This window comes from Pseudophryne corroboree, chromosome 3 (genome assembly GCF_028390025.1).
Source record: "Pseudophryne corroboree isolate aPseCor3 chromosome 3, aPseCor3.hap2, whole genome shotgun sequence".
Lineage (NCBI taxonomy): Eukaryota > Metazoa > Chordata > Amphibia > Anura > Myobatrachidae > Pseudophryne > Pseudophryne corroboree.
In genome coordinates this window covers 660,925,697-660,941,625 of record NC_086446.1, presented here as the reverse complement: position 1 = coordinate 660,941,625, position 15,929 = coordinate 660,925,697, and the positions used below count along the sequence as shown (strand labels likewise).

Below are 15,929 nucleotides of genomic sequence, written 5' to 3'. Positions count from 1 at the left end.
TTATGCACATATACAGTTTATTAGACTGTATTATGTGCTTTTTGCCATGTAAGGTACTCTAATTGCTGCCCAGGGCGCCCCCCCCCCCAGCGCCCTGCACCCATCAGTGACCGCAGTGTGTGGTGTGCATTGGGAGCAATGGCGCACAGCTGCAGTGCTGTGCGCTACCTTAATGAAGACCGAAGTCTTCAGCCGCCGATTTCCTCCGGTTTCTTCCGTCTTCTTGCTCTGCAAGGGGGACGGCGGCGCGGCTCCGGGAACGGACGATCGAGGTCGGGCCCTGTGTTCGATCCCTCTGGAGCTAATGGTGTCCAGTAGCCTAGAAGCACAAGCTAGCTGCAAGCAGGTAGGTTTGCTTCTCTCCCCTAAGTCCCACGTAGCAGTGAGTCTGTTGCCAGCAGATCTCACTGAAAATAAAAAACCTAACAAACACTTTCTTTTCTAGAAGCTCAGGAGAGCCCCTAGTGTGCAACCAGCTCGGGCCGGGCACAGATTCTAACTGAGGTCTGGAGGAGGGGCATAGAGGTAGGAGCCAGTGCACACCAGATAGTACCTAATCTTTCTTTTAGAGTGCCCAGTCTCCTGCGGAGCCCGTCTATTCCCCATGGTCCTTACGGAGTACCCAGCATCCACTAGGACGTCAGAGAAAGAGAGAACTGTGTACTGCTGCCAGAACCACCAGTTGGCCTCCCCACTGGCACTATTGCCGTGAAAGTGTCAGCTCCCCAATGCAGGGAGCCGCTTACCTTGTTCCCTGGACATGGCCGTGGCTCTACTATGTGCTGCAGGGGTGGATGGTGTCACTGGCCGGGTAGTCCGTGCGCCGGCTGCCAGTGGAGTCTGTTGGAGCAGCTGGCGGTAATGCTAGCAGGGTCACCGCTAGCTTGCTCAAGTGAAAATGATAGTAAAAAATAAATCTAATTACACAGTTAACTGGGGCAGTAAACAGCCCCCTATCCTAATGTGCCCTCTACCTTGAGGAACCAAAGAAAAACTGGCTTCAGGGGGATGCAGGTGGGGTATGGGGGAGGAGAAGCCTGGGCTGCACTCAAACAAAGTTTAACTCCTTGGAGGTCTTCACCTAATTTCCACACATACCCACTGTCTTAGTTTCCACCAGGGAATGAAAGAAAAATCCCTGGTGGCTACGGTTTTCTATTTTCAGAAGATTTGGAAGGATGTAAAAAAATGTTGGGTAGATATGAGTGGTAAGGTGAGATTCACATGAAGACGTACTTTAAACTTATTTTTCACTAACACTTTAAATGCTGCTTATCAGTGCCTGATAAATTACCAAAAGTTACAGTATTGGCCTGCTTACCTTGACCACATCCACTTTGTGCTTTTCTAAAACTTGAAGTGTCTGTGCAGTGCTGGGGTCTACCACAAGGACCAGTGAGTGACAGCCATACGCAATTAGACCTTGACAGCCCCTATTAAGAAAATACTGTTATCAATAGCAGTACCAATCCAATTTACAAAACAAAAACTAGATTAATTATATGGAAACTGGCATCAGGAGAAACAGCTAGCGGGCCCAGCCACCTAGCACAACAGACTAGTGACTGTGCTGCTAAAATCAATTTGTGCAGCTGCATCAACAACACCTGCGGCATATTCTGAATTAAAAGATTCTAGATGAAAATAAATTTAAAGCAGCAATGCCATGGAAAAAAATGGATGTCTGTTTATTTTATATAGATCACTGTGGCAGGCTATAAAAACAATTTGAGTATTTAAAGAAATTTCCATTGGTTATTTCATTATTACTGATTTACAATGATACTTGAAAGTATCTTAACCCTTCAGTATTTTCTATATTTCTGCTGAAATTTGTCCTAAAACTGCCTCAGATTTTCACACAAGTCCTAAAAGTAGATAAAGAGAAACAAATCAAACGAATGAGACAAAACAAATAGATGCTCATTTCTTTATTGAGGGAAATGTGAGTTGCAAAAGTACGTGAACCTTTAGGCTTAGCAGATACAGTGCATCCAGAAAGTATTCATAGCACTTCACTTTTTCCAAATTTTGTCATGTTACAGCCTTATTCCAAAATAGAATAAATTTATTTTTTCCCTCAAAATTCTACACACAATACCCCATAATGACAACGTGAAAAAAGTTTGAGATTTTTGCAAATTTATTAAAACTTTTAAAAAAACTAAGAAACCACATGTACATAAGTATTCACAGCCTTTGCTCAATACTTTGCTGATGCACCTTTGGCAGCAATTACAGCCTCAAGTCTTTTTGAATATGTTGCCACAAGCTTGGCACACCTATCTTTGGACAGTTTTGGCCATTCCTCTTTGCAGCACCTCTCAAGCTCCATCCAGTTGGATGGGAAGCGTAGGTGCACAGCCATTTTCAGATCTCTCCAGAGATGTTCAATTGGATTCAAGTCTGGGCTCTGGCTGGGCCACTCAAGGACATTCACAGAGTTGTCCTGAAGTCACTCCTTTGATATCTTTGCTGTGTGCTTAGGGTCGTTTTCCTGCTGAAAGATGATCCGTCGTCCCAGTCTGAGGTCAAGACCGCTATGTAGCAGGTTTCCATCCAGGATGTCTCTGTACATTGCTGCATTCAGCTTTCCCTCTATCCTGAGTAGTCTCCCAGTTCCTGCCACTGAAAAACATCCCCACAGCATGATGTTGCCACCACCATGCTTCATTTTAGGGATGGTATTGGCCTGGTGATGAGCGGTACCTGGTTTCCTCCAAATATGACGCCTGGCATTCAAGCCAAAGAGTTCAATCTTTGTCTCAACAGACCAGAGAATTTTTGCTAAAAACCACTTGGACAAGCCAGAAGGCTATTGGGACAATGGGGGGTAATTCTCAGTTGATCGCAGCAGGATTTTTGTTAGCAGTTGGGCAAAACCATGTGCACTGCAGGGGAGGCAGATATAACATGTGCAGGAAGTGTTAGATTTGGGTGTGGTGTGTTCAATCTGCAATCTAAATTGCAGTGTCAAAATAAAGCAGCCAGTATTTACCCTGCACAGAAATAAAATAACCCACCCAAATCTAACTCTCTCTGCAAATGTTATATCTGCCCCCCCCCCCCCACCCTGCAGTGCACATGGTTTTGCCCAACTGCTAACAAAAATCCTGCTGCGATCAACTCAGAATTACCCCCAATGTTTTGTGGACAGATGAGCTATATATGTACACTTTATTGCCAAACCAGAACTAAATTGAATAAAGTCATTATTTTTAATTATTATAGTTTCCTGCAATCTGTTCTAAAAGTTTGCGCTGGGGGTTCCCCCCTCACAGACAGACGGGTCCAGGAAATATTTAGAAGAATGGTGCTGGTTGCCACCCCACTCCACCCCGCAAACGCCACAGCTAAGAGGGAGCTGCAAGCAATATTGCAAGACCCGTTCTGCACTTACACTGGACAGTTCTTGGGCTTGCGCAGACAAAAACATCGGATTTGCCCATAACCCACTGGGTTTGCATAAAATCCAAATCAGATCCTCTGTGACCACAAAAGAAAGATCTTGACCATGTGAATGATTTGTAGGAGGATAGTTAAGAAACATCTTTCTCTCACACAATATCAACCATCTATAGAAACAAGCCTGATGTAAAATCATTTCACACATTGGTCGCCACTTCAATTTGACCATGTGTTGGTGTGAACTCCTTTCTCCACACTGCATATTCCCTATCAGCTGTTCCTTAAGTACAAAGCTATATGTTTTTTAACCCCTTTTCTATGTTTGTTACTGTGATCTATCATTACCTCTATCACTCATTACTTGAACATTCAATTAGCCTAATTTCATTATGTAACATTCTCAGCTTTAGCTTGGGTCATTTTTAACATCCCAAAACCCCCACATTTTCTTCCTTCAAACTTAGGGGGAGATGCATCAAGCCAAAGATGGAGAAGTTGGCAAGTAGAGAAGTTGCCCAAAGTAACCATCCAGCTTCTACCTATCATTTTTTTTTAATGTACTTAATAAATGCTTGCTTGCAGCTGACTGGTCATTATGGACAACTTCCCCACTCTTTAGAAGGCTTGATACATAGCCCCCATTCTCTCTAAACTCCTCTCTAGCCTTCTCCCAGTGGATGCACTCTTCTACTTAACATGATGGCCACTGCTTTTAGAGATGAGAAAGTCCTAACAGAACTCTCAAAGCTGAAAGTGGATAAGTCAATGAGGCCAGATTGGATACATCCAATGATACTAAAATAGCTTAAAGGGGTGCTGGTAACACGTTTAACAGAATTATTCAACCAGTCACTAGCTACAGGTGCAATTCCAGGGAACTGGAAAAGAGCAAATGCAATCCCACTGCACAAAAGTGGACGCAAGGAAGAGGCAAGCAACTACCAACCAGTAAGACTTACATCAATAGTAGGGAAATTGATGGAAACACTCTTCAAAGAAAGAGTTGTAAAGTATTTCAAATTTAGTAACTTACAGTATCCCAAACAGCATGTATTAACTTGGGGGGGGGGGGGGGGGGGAGATTATGTCAAAGAAAGCTTATTGACTTTTTTAAATGGGTGACAAAAGTAATAGATCAGGGGAGTGGATAAATATAGCATGTCTACACTTTAGTAAGGCTTTTGACAATGTCTTACATCACAGACTGTTAAATAAACTTGAAAGCTTGAGCCTGGTTGAATGGATAAGATCTTGGTTTCAGGATAGGAAACAGAGAGTTGTAGTAAATGGAGTGCATTCACAGGAGGGAGAGGTTACCAGTGGAGTACCCCAGGGAAATGTGCTTTTTAATATCTTTATTGGTGACATTGCAAAAGGTATTGAAGGTAAGGTGTTCAACACGGTAGACACACCAGTAGGGGTAAAACAAATAATTGATGATCTAGGTAGACTAGTGGAATGGTCAAGAGCAAGGCAAGTAAAGTTTAATGTCAAAAAATGCAAAATCATGCACTTGGGTCTTAAAAACCCAAAGGCTACCTATCGTATTAACTGTACTATAATGAAAACTAATGAGGAGGAAAGGGATTTTCTGTAGGTGTCATTATTTTTCAGGGGACTTAAAGGCAGGTAAGCAGTGTAACAAAGCAATAAAGAAGGCTAGTCAGATGCTTTGTTGCACAGGTAGATGAATAAGCAACAGAAAGACAGACGTAATAATGCCATATGCCAATGTATAGGTTATTGGTACGGCCTCATCTAGAATACTGTGTTCAGTTCTGGAGGCCATATCTCCAAAAGGATATTAATACATTAGCGACTGTACAAATAAGGGCAACTAAAATGGTGCATGGCCTACATCACAAAACATACCCAGAAAGACTAAAAGATCATAACATGTATAGTTTGGAGCAGAGAAGGGAAAGGTGGCACATGATAGAACTTTCAAATATATCAATGGTTTTGACAAGGTACAGGAGGGAGAGTTCTTTAAACCACTTAACTGATGATTTTTCCCTTCAAAAGCGTTAAAGCATTGTTTTTTTTTAAATTTATTTTATTTAATCAAGTTGAAAAATAAGATTTTACTTACCGATAAATCTATTTCTCGGAGTCCGTAGCGGATGCTGGGGTTCCTGAAAGGACCATGGGGAATAGCGGCTCCGCAGGAGACAGGGCACAAAAAGTAAAGCTTTTCCAGATCAGGTGGTGTGCACTGGCTCCTCCCCCTATGACCCTCCTCCAGACTCCAGTTAGGTACTGTGCCCGGACGAGCGTACACAATAAGGGAGGATTTTGAATCCCGGGTAAGACTCATACCAGCCACACCAATCACACCGTACAACTTGTGATCTAAACCCAGTTAACAGTATGATAACAGCGGAGCCTCTGAAAGATGGCTTCCTTCAACAATAACCCGAATTAGTTAACAATAACTATGTACAATTATTGCAGATAATCCGCACTTGGGATGGGCGCCCAGCATCCACTACGGACTCCGAGAAATAGATTTATCGGTAAGTAAAATCTTATTTTCTCTATCGTCCTAGTGGATGCTGGGGTTCCTGAAAGGACCATGGGGATTATACCAAAGCTCCCAAACGGGCGGGAGAGTGCGGATGACTCTGCAGCACCGAATGAGAGAACTCCAGGTCCTCCTTAGCCAGAGTATCAAATTTGTAAAATTTTACAAACGTGTTCTCCCCTGACCACGTAGCTGCTCGGCAAAGTTGTAATGCCGAGACCCCTCGGGCAGCCGCCCAAGATGAGCCCACCTTCCTTGTGGAGTGGGCCTTTACAGATTTAGGCTGTGGCAGGCCTGCCACAGAATGTGCAAGTTGGATTGTGCTACAGATCCAACGAGCAATCGTCTGCTTAGACGCAGGAGCACCCATCTTGTTGGGTGCATACAATATAAACAACGAGTCAGATTTTCTGACTCCAGCTGTCCTTGCAATATATATTTTTAATGCTCTGACAACGTCCAGTAACTTGGAGTCCTCCAAGTCACTTGTAGCCGCAGGCACTACAATAGGCTGGTTCAGATGAAATGCTGACACCACCTTAGGGAGAAAATGCGGACGAGTCCGCAGTTCTGCCCTGTCCGAATGGAAAATCAGATATGGGCTTTTGTAAGATAAAGCTGCCAGTTCTGACACTCTCCTGGCCGAAGCCAGGGCTAGAAGCATGGTCACTTTCCATGTGAGATATTTCAAATCCACCTTCTTTAGTGGTTCAAACCAATGAGATTTTAGAAAGTCCAAAACCACATTGAGATCCCATGGTGCCACTGGAGGCACCACAGGAGGCTGTATATGTAGCACTCCCTTAACAAAGGTCTGGACTTCAGGGACTGAAGCCAATTCTTTTTGAAAGAAAATCGACAGGGCCGAAATTTGAACCTTAATAGATCCCAATTTGAGACCCATAGACAATCCTGATTGCAGGAAATGTAGGAATCGACCCAGTTGAAATTCCTCCGTCGGAGCACTCCGATCTTCGCACCACGCAACATATTTTCGCCAAATTCGGTGATAATGTTGCACGGTTACTTCCTTCCTTGCTTTAATCAAAGTAGGAATGACTTCTTCCGGCATGCCTTTTTCCTTTAGGATCCGGCGTTCAACCGCCATGCCGTCAAACGCAGCCGCGGTAAGTCTTGAAACAGACAGGGACCCTGCTGAAGCAAGTCCCTCCTTAGAGGTAGAGGCCACGGATCTTCCGTGATCATCTCTTGAAGTTCCGGGTACCAAGTCCTTCTTGGCCAATCCGGAACCACTAGTATCGTCCTTACGCCTCTTTGCCGTATAATTCTCAATACTTTTGGTATGAGAGGCAGAGGAGGAAACACATACACCGACTGGTACACCCAAGGCGTTACCAGCGCGTCCACAGCTATTGCCTGCGGATCTCTTGACCTGGCGCAATACCTGTCCAGTTTTTTGTTGAGGCGAGACGCCATCATGTCCACCATTGGTCTTTCCCAACGGGTTACCAGCAAGTGGAAGACTTCTGGATGAAGTCCCCACTCTCCCGGGTGAAGATCGTGTCTGCTGAGGAAGTCTGCTTCCCAGTTGTCCACTCCCGGGATGAACACTGCTGACAGTGCTATCACATGATTCTCTGCCCAGCGAAGAATCCATGCAGCTTCTGCCATTGCACTCCTGCTTCTTGTGCCGCCCTGTCTGTTCACATGGGCGACTGCCGTGATGTTGTCCGACTGGATCAACACCGGTTTTCCCTGAAGCAGAGGTTCTGCCTGGCTTAGAGCATTGTATATTGCTCTTAGTTCCAGAATGTTTATGTGAAGAGACGTTTCCAGGCTCGTCCATACTCCCTGGAAGTTTCTTCCTTGTGTGACTGCTCCCCAGCCTCTCAGGCTGGCGTCCGTGGTCACCAGGATCCAATCCTGTATGCCGAATCTGCGGCCCTCCAATAGATGAGCACTCTGCAACCACCACAGAAGAGACACCCTTGTCCTTGGAGACAGGGTTATCCGCAGGTGCATCTGAAGATGCGACCCTGACCATTTGTCCAACAGATCCCTTTGGAAAATTCTTGCGTGGAATCTGCCGAATGGAATTGCTTCGTAAGAAGCCACCATTTTTCCCAGGACTCTTGTGCATTGATGTACAGACACTTTTCCTGGTTTTAGGAGGTTCCTGACAAGCTCGGATAACTCCTTGGCTTTTTCCTCCGGGAGAAAAACCTTTTTCTGAACCGTGTCCAGAATCATCCCTAGGAACAGCAGACGAGTTGTCGGCATTAACTGGGATTTTGGAATATTCAGAATCCACCCGTGCTGTTTTAGCACTTCTTGAGACAGTGCTAATCCCATCTCTAGCTGTTCTCTGGACCTTGCCCTTATTAGGAGATCGTCCAAGTATGGGATAATTAATATGCCTTTTCTTCGAAGAAGAATCATCATCTCGGCCATTACCTTTGTAAAGACCCGAGGTGCCGTGGACAATCCGAACGGCAGCGTCTGAAACTGATAGTGACAGTTTTGTACAACGAACCTGAGGTACCCCTGGTGTGAGGGGTAAATTGGAACGTGGAGATACGCATCCTTGATGTCCAAGGATACCATAAAGTCCCCCTCTTCCAGGTTCGCTATCACTGCTCTGAGTGACTCCATCTTGAACTTGAACATCTTTATGTACAGGTTCAAGGACTTCAGATTTAGAATAGGCCTTACCGAGCCATCCGGCTTCGGTACCACAAAAAGAGTGGAATAATACCCCTTCCCTTGTTGTAGAAGAGGTACCTTGACTATCACCTGCTGAGAGTACAGCTTGTGAATGGCTTCCAAAACCGTCTCCCTTTCGGAGGGGGACGTTGGTAAAGCAGACTTCAGGAAACGGCGAGGTGGATCTGTCTCTAATTCCAACCTGTACCCCTGAGATATTATCTGCAGGATCCAGGGATCTACCTGCGAGTGAGCCCACTGCGCGCTGTAATTTTTGAGACGACCACCCACCGTCCCCGAGTCCGCTTGAGAAGCCCCAGCGTCATGCTGAGGCTTTTGAAGAAGCCGGGGAAGGCTTCGTTCCTGGGAAGGAGCTGCCTGTTGCTGTCTCTTCCCTCGACCTCTGCCTCGTGGCAGATATGAATAGCCCTTTGCTCTCTTATTTTTAAAGGAACGAAAGGGCTGCGGTTGAAAAGTCGGTGCCTTTTTCTGTTGGGGAGTGACTTGAGGTAGAAAGGTGGATTTCCCGGCTGTAGCCGTGGCCACCAAATCTGATAGACCGACTCCAAATAACTCCTCCCCTTTATACGGCAAAACTTCCATATGTCGTTTTGAATCCGCATCGCCTGTCCACTGTCGCGTCCATAAAGCTCTTCTGGCCGAAATGGACATAGCACTTACCCGTGATGCCAGTGTGCAGATATCCCTCTGTGCATCACGCATATAAAGAAATGCATCCTTTATTTGTTCTAACGACAGTAAAATATTGTCCCTGTCCAGGGTATCAATATTTTCAATCAGGGACTCTGACCAAACTACCCCAGCACTGCACATCCAGGCAGTCGCTATAGCTGGTCGTAGTATAACACCTGCATGTGTGTATATACTTTTTTGGATATTTTCCATCCTCCTATCTGATGGATCTTTAAGTGCGGCCGTCTCAGGAGAGGGTAACGCCACTTGTTTAGATAAGCGTGTTAGCGCCTTGTCCACCCTAGGAGGTGTTTCCCAGCGCTCCCTAACCTCTGGCGGGAAAGGGTATAATGCCAATAACTTCTTTGAAATTATCAGCTTTTTATCAGGGGCAACCCACGCTTCATTACACACGTCATTTAATTCTTCTGATTCAGGAAAAACTATAGGTAGTTTTTTCACACCCCACACAATACCCTGTTTAGTGGTACCTGTAGTATCAGCTAAATGTAACGCCTCCTTCATTGCCAAAATCATATAACGTGTGGCCCTACTGGAAAATACGGTTGATTCGTCACCGTCACCACTGGAGTCAGTGCCTGTGTCTGGGTCTGTGTCGACCGACTGAGGCAAAGGGCGTTTCACAGCCCCTGACGGTGTTTGAGTCGCCTGGACAGGCACTAATTGATTGTCCGGCCGTCTCATGTCGTCAAACGACTGCTTTAGCGTGTTGACACTATCCCGTAGTTCCATAAATAAAGGCATCCATTCTGGTGTCGACTCCCTAGGGGGTGACATCCTCATATTTGGCAATTGCTCCGCCTCCACACCAATATCGTCCTCATACATGTCGACACACACGTACCGACACACAGCAGACACACAGGGAATGCTCCTAACGAAGACAGGACCCACTAGCCCTTTGGGGAGACAGAGGGAGAGTTTGCCAGCACACACCAAAAGCGCTATATATAACAGGGATAGCCTTATAATAAGTGCTCCCTTATAGCTGCTTTATATAAATCAAAATATCGCCATAAATTTGCCCCCCCTCTCTGTTTTACCCTGTTTCTGTAGTGCAGTGCAGGGGAGAGACCTGGGAGCCGTCCTGACCAGCGGAGCTGTGAGAGGAAATGGCGCCGTGTGCTGAGGAGATAGGCCCCGCCCCTTTTCCGGCGGGCTCGTCTCCCGCTATTTAGTGAATCCAGGCAGGGGTTAAATATCTCCATATAGCCTCTGGGGGCTATATGTGAGGTATTTTTAGCCTTTATATAGGTTACATTTGCCTCCCAGGGCGCCCCCCCCCAGCGCCCTGCACCCTCAGTGACTGCGTGTGAAGTGTGCTGAGAGGAAAATGGCGCACAGCTGCAGTGCTGTGCGCTACCTTTAGAAGACTGCAGGAGTCTTCAGCCGCCGATTCTGGACCTCTTCTGACTTCAGCATCTGCAAGGGGGCCGGCGGCGCGGCTCCGGTGACCATCCAGGCTGTACCTGTGATCGTCCCTCTGGAGCTGATGTCCAGTAGCCAAGAAGCCAATCCATCCTGCACGCAGGTGAGTTCACTTCTTCTCCCCTCAGTCCCTCGTTGCAGTGATCCTGTTGCCAGCAGGACTCACTGTAAAATAAAAAACCTAAGCTAAACTTTTTCTAAGCAGCTCTTTAGGAGAGCCACCTAGATTGCACCCTTCTCGGCCGGGCACAAAAATCTAACTGGAGTCTGGAGGAGGGTCATAGGGGGAGGAGCCAGTGCACACCACCTGATCTGGAAAAGCTTTACTTTTTGTGCCCTGTCTCCTGCGGAGCCGCTATTCCCCATGGTCCTTTCAGGAACCCCAGCATCCACTAGGACGATAGAGAAAAGTATTTTTTAAAATATTTAAACATTATATTATGCACATCTGCAGAATGGATCTCCTCATCAAAAACGGGGGGACAGGGTGGGACGGCGCAGTTTCATGAAATCTGACCATGCCAGTTAAGTGGTTTTAAAGGAAGAGAAGTATTAGAACTCGAGGGATGTAGGTTCAAGGGAAATTTGAGGAAAAATTACTTTACAGAAAGAGGCGTGGACAAGTGGAATAGCCTTCCATCACAGGTGGTAAAGACTAAGACAGTAGAGCAATTTAAACATGCTTGGGATAAGCATAACGATATCCTTACAAAGAAATAAGGATCAAATAGGGTTTGAGGTAACAATATGGTTAAAAAAGGTGCAAGACTAGATGGGCCAAGTGGTTCTTATCTGCCGTAAAATACTAGGTTTCAATGCTTTGCGCTTGTTTTGTTTGTTCAGTTTCAGATTTAATACTCCTTCCCCTCTCTCAGAACATTACCTGATCACCTGTAATCTATCCAGACCTCTTTAAACTCTACACTAGAACTCAAACAAAACTTGCCTTTTTTCTGCTCAAATTTTCCCCCCAGTTCCTACATTTCCTTGTCCTGATCTGGTAGTCTTAAGGTGCATACACACGGGGCGTTTTTGCCCAGCGTGTATGAACAGCGATGATCGCGGACATCGCTGGGCTGAAAAGCGCTCAGTGCATACACACTGAGCACTTTTCCCCACTACCCAGCGATGTCAGCGGGGGTGAGCAGCTTTCCATAGCAGGACGCAATGAAAAGGCGCTCACCCAGCAGTTCATCTACAGCTTAAAACACCAAACGTGACCTGCTTTTAGCTCAAAATCGCCCAGTGTGTATGGGCCTTTACATCTCAATCTTACAATGGCAGCAGCTCTCGATCAATTGGCTCCAACTACTCTTTCTTCTCAGATTTGAAAAGTTACTTCTTGCTACAGAGAGATATTTAAATAATTTCTTAACCCATCACTAGAACTTGCTTTCAACTTCAAGGACGCGACAGGAAAGAGCCGACATGATATGAGATCCTCTTCATCAAGCAACAATCCACTCAGTTTCTTTATGCACCATGTGACAGAGTCACTAAAGCGGATCCCACAAATGAAGAAGAGGTAAATGAATCAAGCAGTGTTTATTTTTGTGGCTTTGAAACCACCATACATTACATCGCCATTGATTTTCACCTCCAAATGCATTCCCAAACCACCCTCGTAATCTTCTTAGGATATTACACCTGATTACCAAGTTCTATAACAGCTCAGGCAAACTTATTTATTCTCTTTCTTTACTCAAATAAAAAAACTAATCCACAAGACTGATTTGATCAGTGTCGGACTGGAGCATAGAGGGCCCACCGGGGAATGCAGTGGTAGAGGCCCATGCTTACGAGTATTTATCTGGGCTCCATGATAAATATATATAGTAAATACTGTTAGTGCATGCATGTTCCCCTGTGGGCCAGTTCAACCCTGGATTTGATACAGGATGAAGTAGCCCAATAAGAGCTTTTCCCACTGCAATCTGGCTGCATCAATGTGAAGTCTGTAGCACGTAACTGAAGCATATAAAACAATACACTAATTATTTTAAATGTATTATCTATTTGGCTTTATTCTATCTGTGGTTGCAAATGAGCATTTCACACACATTGGGCCTAATACAGAGTTGATCGCAGAAGCAAATTTGTTAGCAGTTGGGCAAAACCATGGGGGGGTCATTCAGAGTTGATCGCACGTAGCAACTTTTTGCTGCTTGTGCGATCAACTTGATGCCGCCTATAGGGGAGTGTATTATAGCATAGCAGGGCTGCGAACGCTTGTGCTGTCATGCTATGCTAAAAAAGTTTCCTGCAAAACAAGACCAGGGTGAGACTTACCTACCCTGTGCAACGGATCCAGCGAAGAAGGTCCTGCAATTGACGTCAGACATCCGCCCTCCAAACGCCTGGACACGCCTGCGTTCACCTCACCACGCCTGGAAAACGGTCAGTTGACGTCCCGGAACGCCTTCCGCCTGTCAGTCTTCTTGCGATCGTCGCTGCGATCACTTTTTCCGCTGGCGGCGTCCCTGCTGAACGGCGTGCGCAATGCGTCCGCGGCGCATGTGTAGTTCCAACCCGTTCGCACCGCTGCAACAAACTGCAGCGTGCGAACAGGTCGGAATGACCCCCCATGTGCCCTGCAGGGGGGCAGATATAACATGTGCAGAGAGAGTTAGATTTGGGTGGGGTGTGTTCAATCTGAAATCTAAATTGCAGTGTAAAACTAAAGCAGCTAGTATGTACCCTGAACAGACACAATATAACCCACCCAAATCTAACTCTCTCTGCACATGTTATATCTGCCCCACCTGCAGTGCACATAGTTTTGCCCAACTGCTAACAAATTTGCTGCTGCGATCAACTCTGAATTACCCCCGTTGTAACGATACATGGCTACTGGTGTTTAAATGTCTGTTACATTTATGAAGAATAAGAATACATGTACATTGATACAAGCGAGTACACATCCATTTGCATATTCATTTCAGTTGCAGCAGCATTTTTAAGAACATAACTTGTCCCATTTCTGTGCATTAGAAGCATTTAAAGACACTTGTGAGAATTAAATAGTTTTTTTTGCCCTCTCAATCTCCCACCTAAAGTAATGGGGCGGCATTCAATTGTTTGTGTTGGTGGACGAGAGTTGCTGGTCACCCATTACTTACTGCGCATATTGCTCCAAAATGTACCGCACCATAAACCAGACTTTTTGCAGTTTCTGCTCTTCTGCACAACAACTGCCCATAGGCACAAACAACTAAATTGCTCTAATCACTTTAGATGGAAGCAGCGGGCAGCACAGAACAGTTGAAAACCCCTCCCCCCCGGAACATTTAGGGCACACCACACAATCCTCTTTGGTGATGTAGAGCTCCTTGATGTGCGCTGGTGTGCAGATCAAAGTGCAGAAATCAGTATAACCCATATCTCCCAATCACAATCAGCACGATTTTCATGGGACAGGTCCAATTCACAAGTCACAAAAGGGGTGTAGTTTAATGGAAGGGAACATTTGTGGGCAGACTTTGGGAGGATCAGTATGTCTGGCATGTGTAAATGTTGGGTGGTATAATAACCTATGTTGTTATATAAAGGATTAGTGAAGGGCAAACTATTATACACTATGGGGTCGATTCAATTCGGCAATTTATGAATAGCGCCGGGAATTAGCTCCCGACGCTATTCAATTCAGCTGCTAGGTACCCGCAATTGTCGGGAATTTTTCTCTCATCCCCGGGGGGTGAGAGAAGAAAACCGACAAAAGTGCTGCCGCGCGGCCGGCGCGAGGCTGATTCTGTCGGGAATCAGCATCGCCGCAGGTAGTTAAGTCGGAGAATACCCGTTCTCCCGACAAAACTAACTGTTAAGTCGGCGAGAACGGGCCATCGGCAACTTAACTGGAGCTGAATTGAATAGCGTCGGGAGCTAATTCCCGGCGCTATTCATAAGTTGCCGAATTGAATCGACCCCTATGACCTAGAGATAATATTATGGGGAAAAAAATAACACACTCACTATCAGGGTGTGGTATGCTTGGCCGGCGTTCAGAAGACCGGCGGACAGCATACCGACGCCGGGATCCCGGCAGCAGAATCCCAGCAGGGGGGAGTCGAGTGCAGCAAGCCCCTTGCGGGCTCGGCACTCTATGGGTGTCGTGGACACCCATGAGTAGGAATAGTCCCTGTTGGTCGGCATGCCAACCGTCGGGATTGAGAGAGAGCGGGATGTAGGGGGAGGTTATGTGGCCTAGGGATGGCCATCGACCAACAATGATTTCAAATCATTGATGGTTTATGACCGATGTCGAATACTTTTACCATCAATGGCGGAGAACCAGATGGTTTTCCACCATCGATGGTGGGTAAGGATTCGATAGTAAGGTTTTTTTAATGTGTCCACAACAACACAAATAGTCACTGCTCACAGTCACTACTGAGCGAGGATAGTCTTCTTTGGATGTGGTATGCAAGGTTTACAGTAACTTGGTCGACAGTAACTAGGTCGACCACTATTGGTCGACAGGGTCTTAATGTCGACATGAGGTTTTTTTGTTTTTTTTTTATTGGTGTCGTTTTCTCCGTACAGTGACCAAGAACCCCAATTAGTGCACCATGTCCCCTTGCATCTTCGGGCACAGGTTACTATTCCCAATCGTAGTCCGCGTGGATCATTAAGTATGAAAAAGGTCAAAAAAAGAAAAAAAATTGTGAAACTAATGTCGACCTTTTGACCTGTCGACCTAGAGACCCTGTTGACCTAGTTACTGTCGACCAATAGTGGTCGACCTAGTTACTTGTCGACCTAGAGACCATATCCTGTCTTCTTTAGTGAGAGTCACAGGCCGGCAACAGACCCAGCAGCAGCTACAGCAGACATTGGCTGCTCATCTCACACAGCAGCCCCGCCCCTCCCCGCCCACTTTTGTATCTTCATATACAGGAAAGGCAGCTACTTGCACATTGCCCTGCCTATGTGGGCGTGTACTGTCAGCCTTTCAGAAAGAAATTAACGACTGTCTCCTCCCTGTCCAACTGTAAAATCATTGCAGTTGCTTTTCATTGTAGCTTAATTCTGGCAGGGATCTAGCAACTGATAAAAACATGTCTCTGCTTACAGCACGAGAAATGTTATCATCAAAGAACCAAAAACATTTGAAACTTTTAACTTATACCCCTTTCAGACCGTGAATGGTTGGTCGCAAGCGGGTGCCGTACTCGATGCTTCCCGGGTACGATCC

The 15,929-nt window shown here is 45.9% G+C and overlaps 1 protein-coding gene across 1 annotated transcript in view; it reads right to left on the bottom strand.

Annotated features, from left to right (window-relative positions):
* WDR11 (WD repeat domain 11) overlaps positions 1 to 15,929 on the bottom strand; it is a 251,037-nt gene that overhangs the window by 224,012 nt on the left and 11,096 nt on the right. Inside the window, exon 2 of the mRNA XM_063961836.1 lies at positions 1,322 to 1,433. Within this exon, the coding sequence (XP_063817906.1) occupies positions 1,322 to 1,433 (112 nt within the window). The remainder of the gene's footprint in view (positions 1 to 1,321; positions 1,434 to 15,929) is intronic.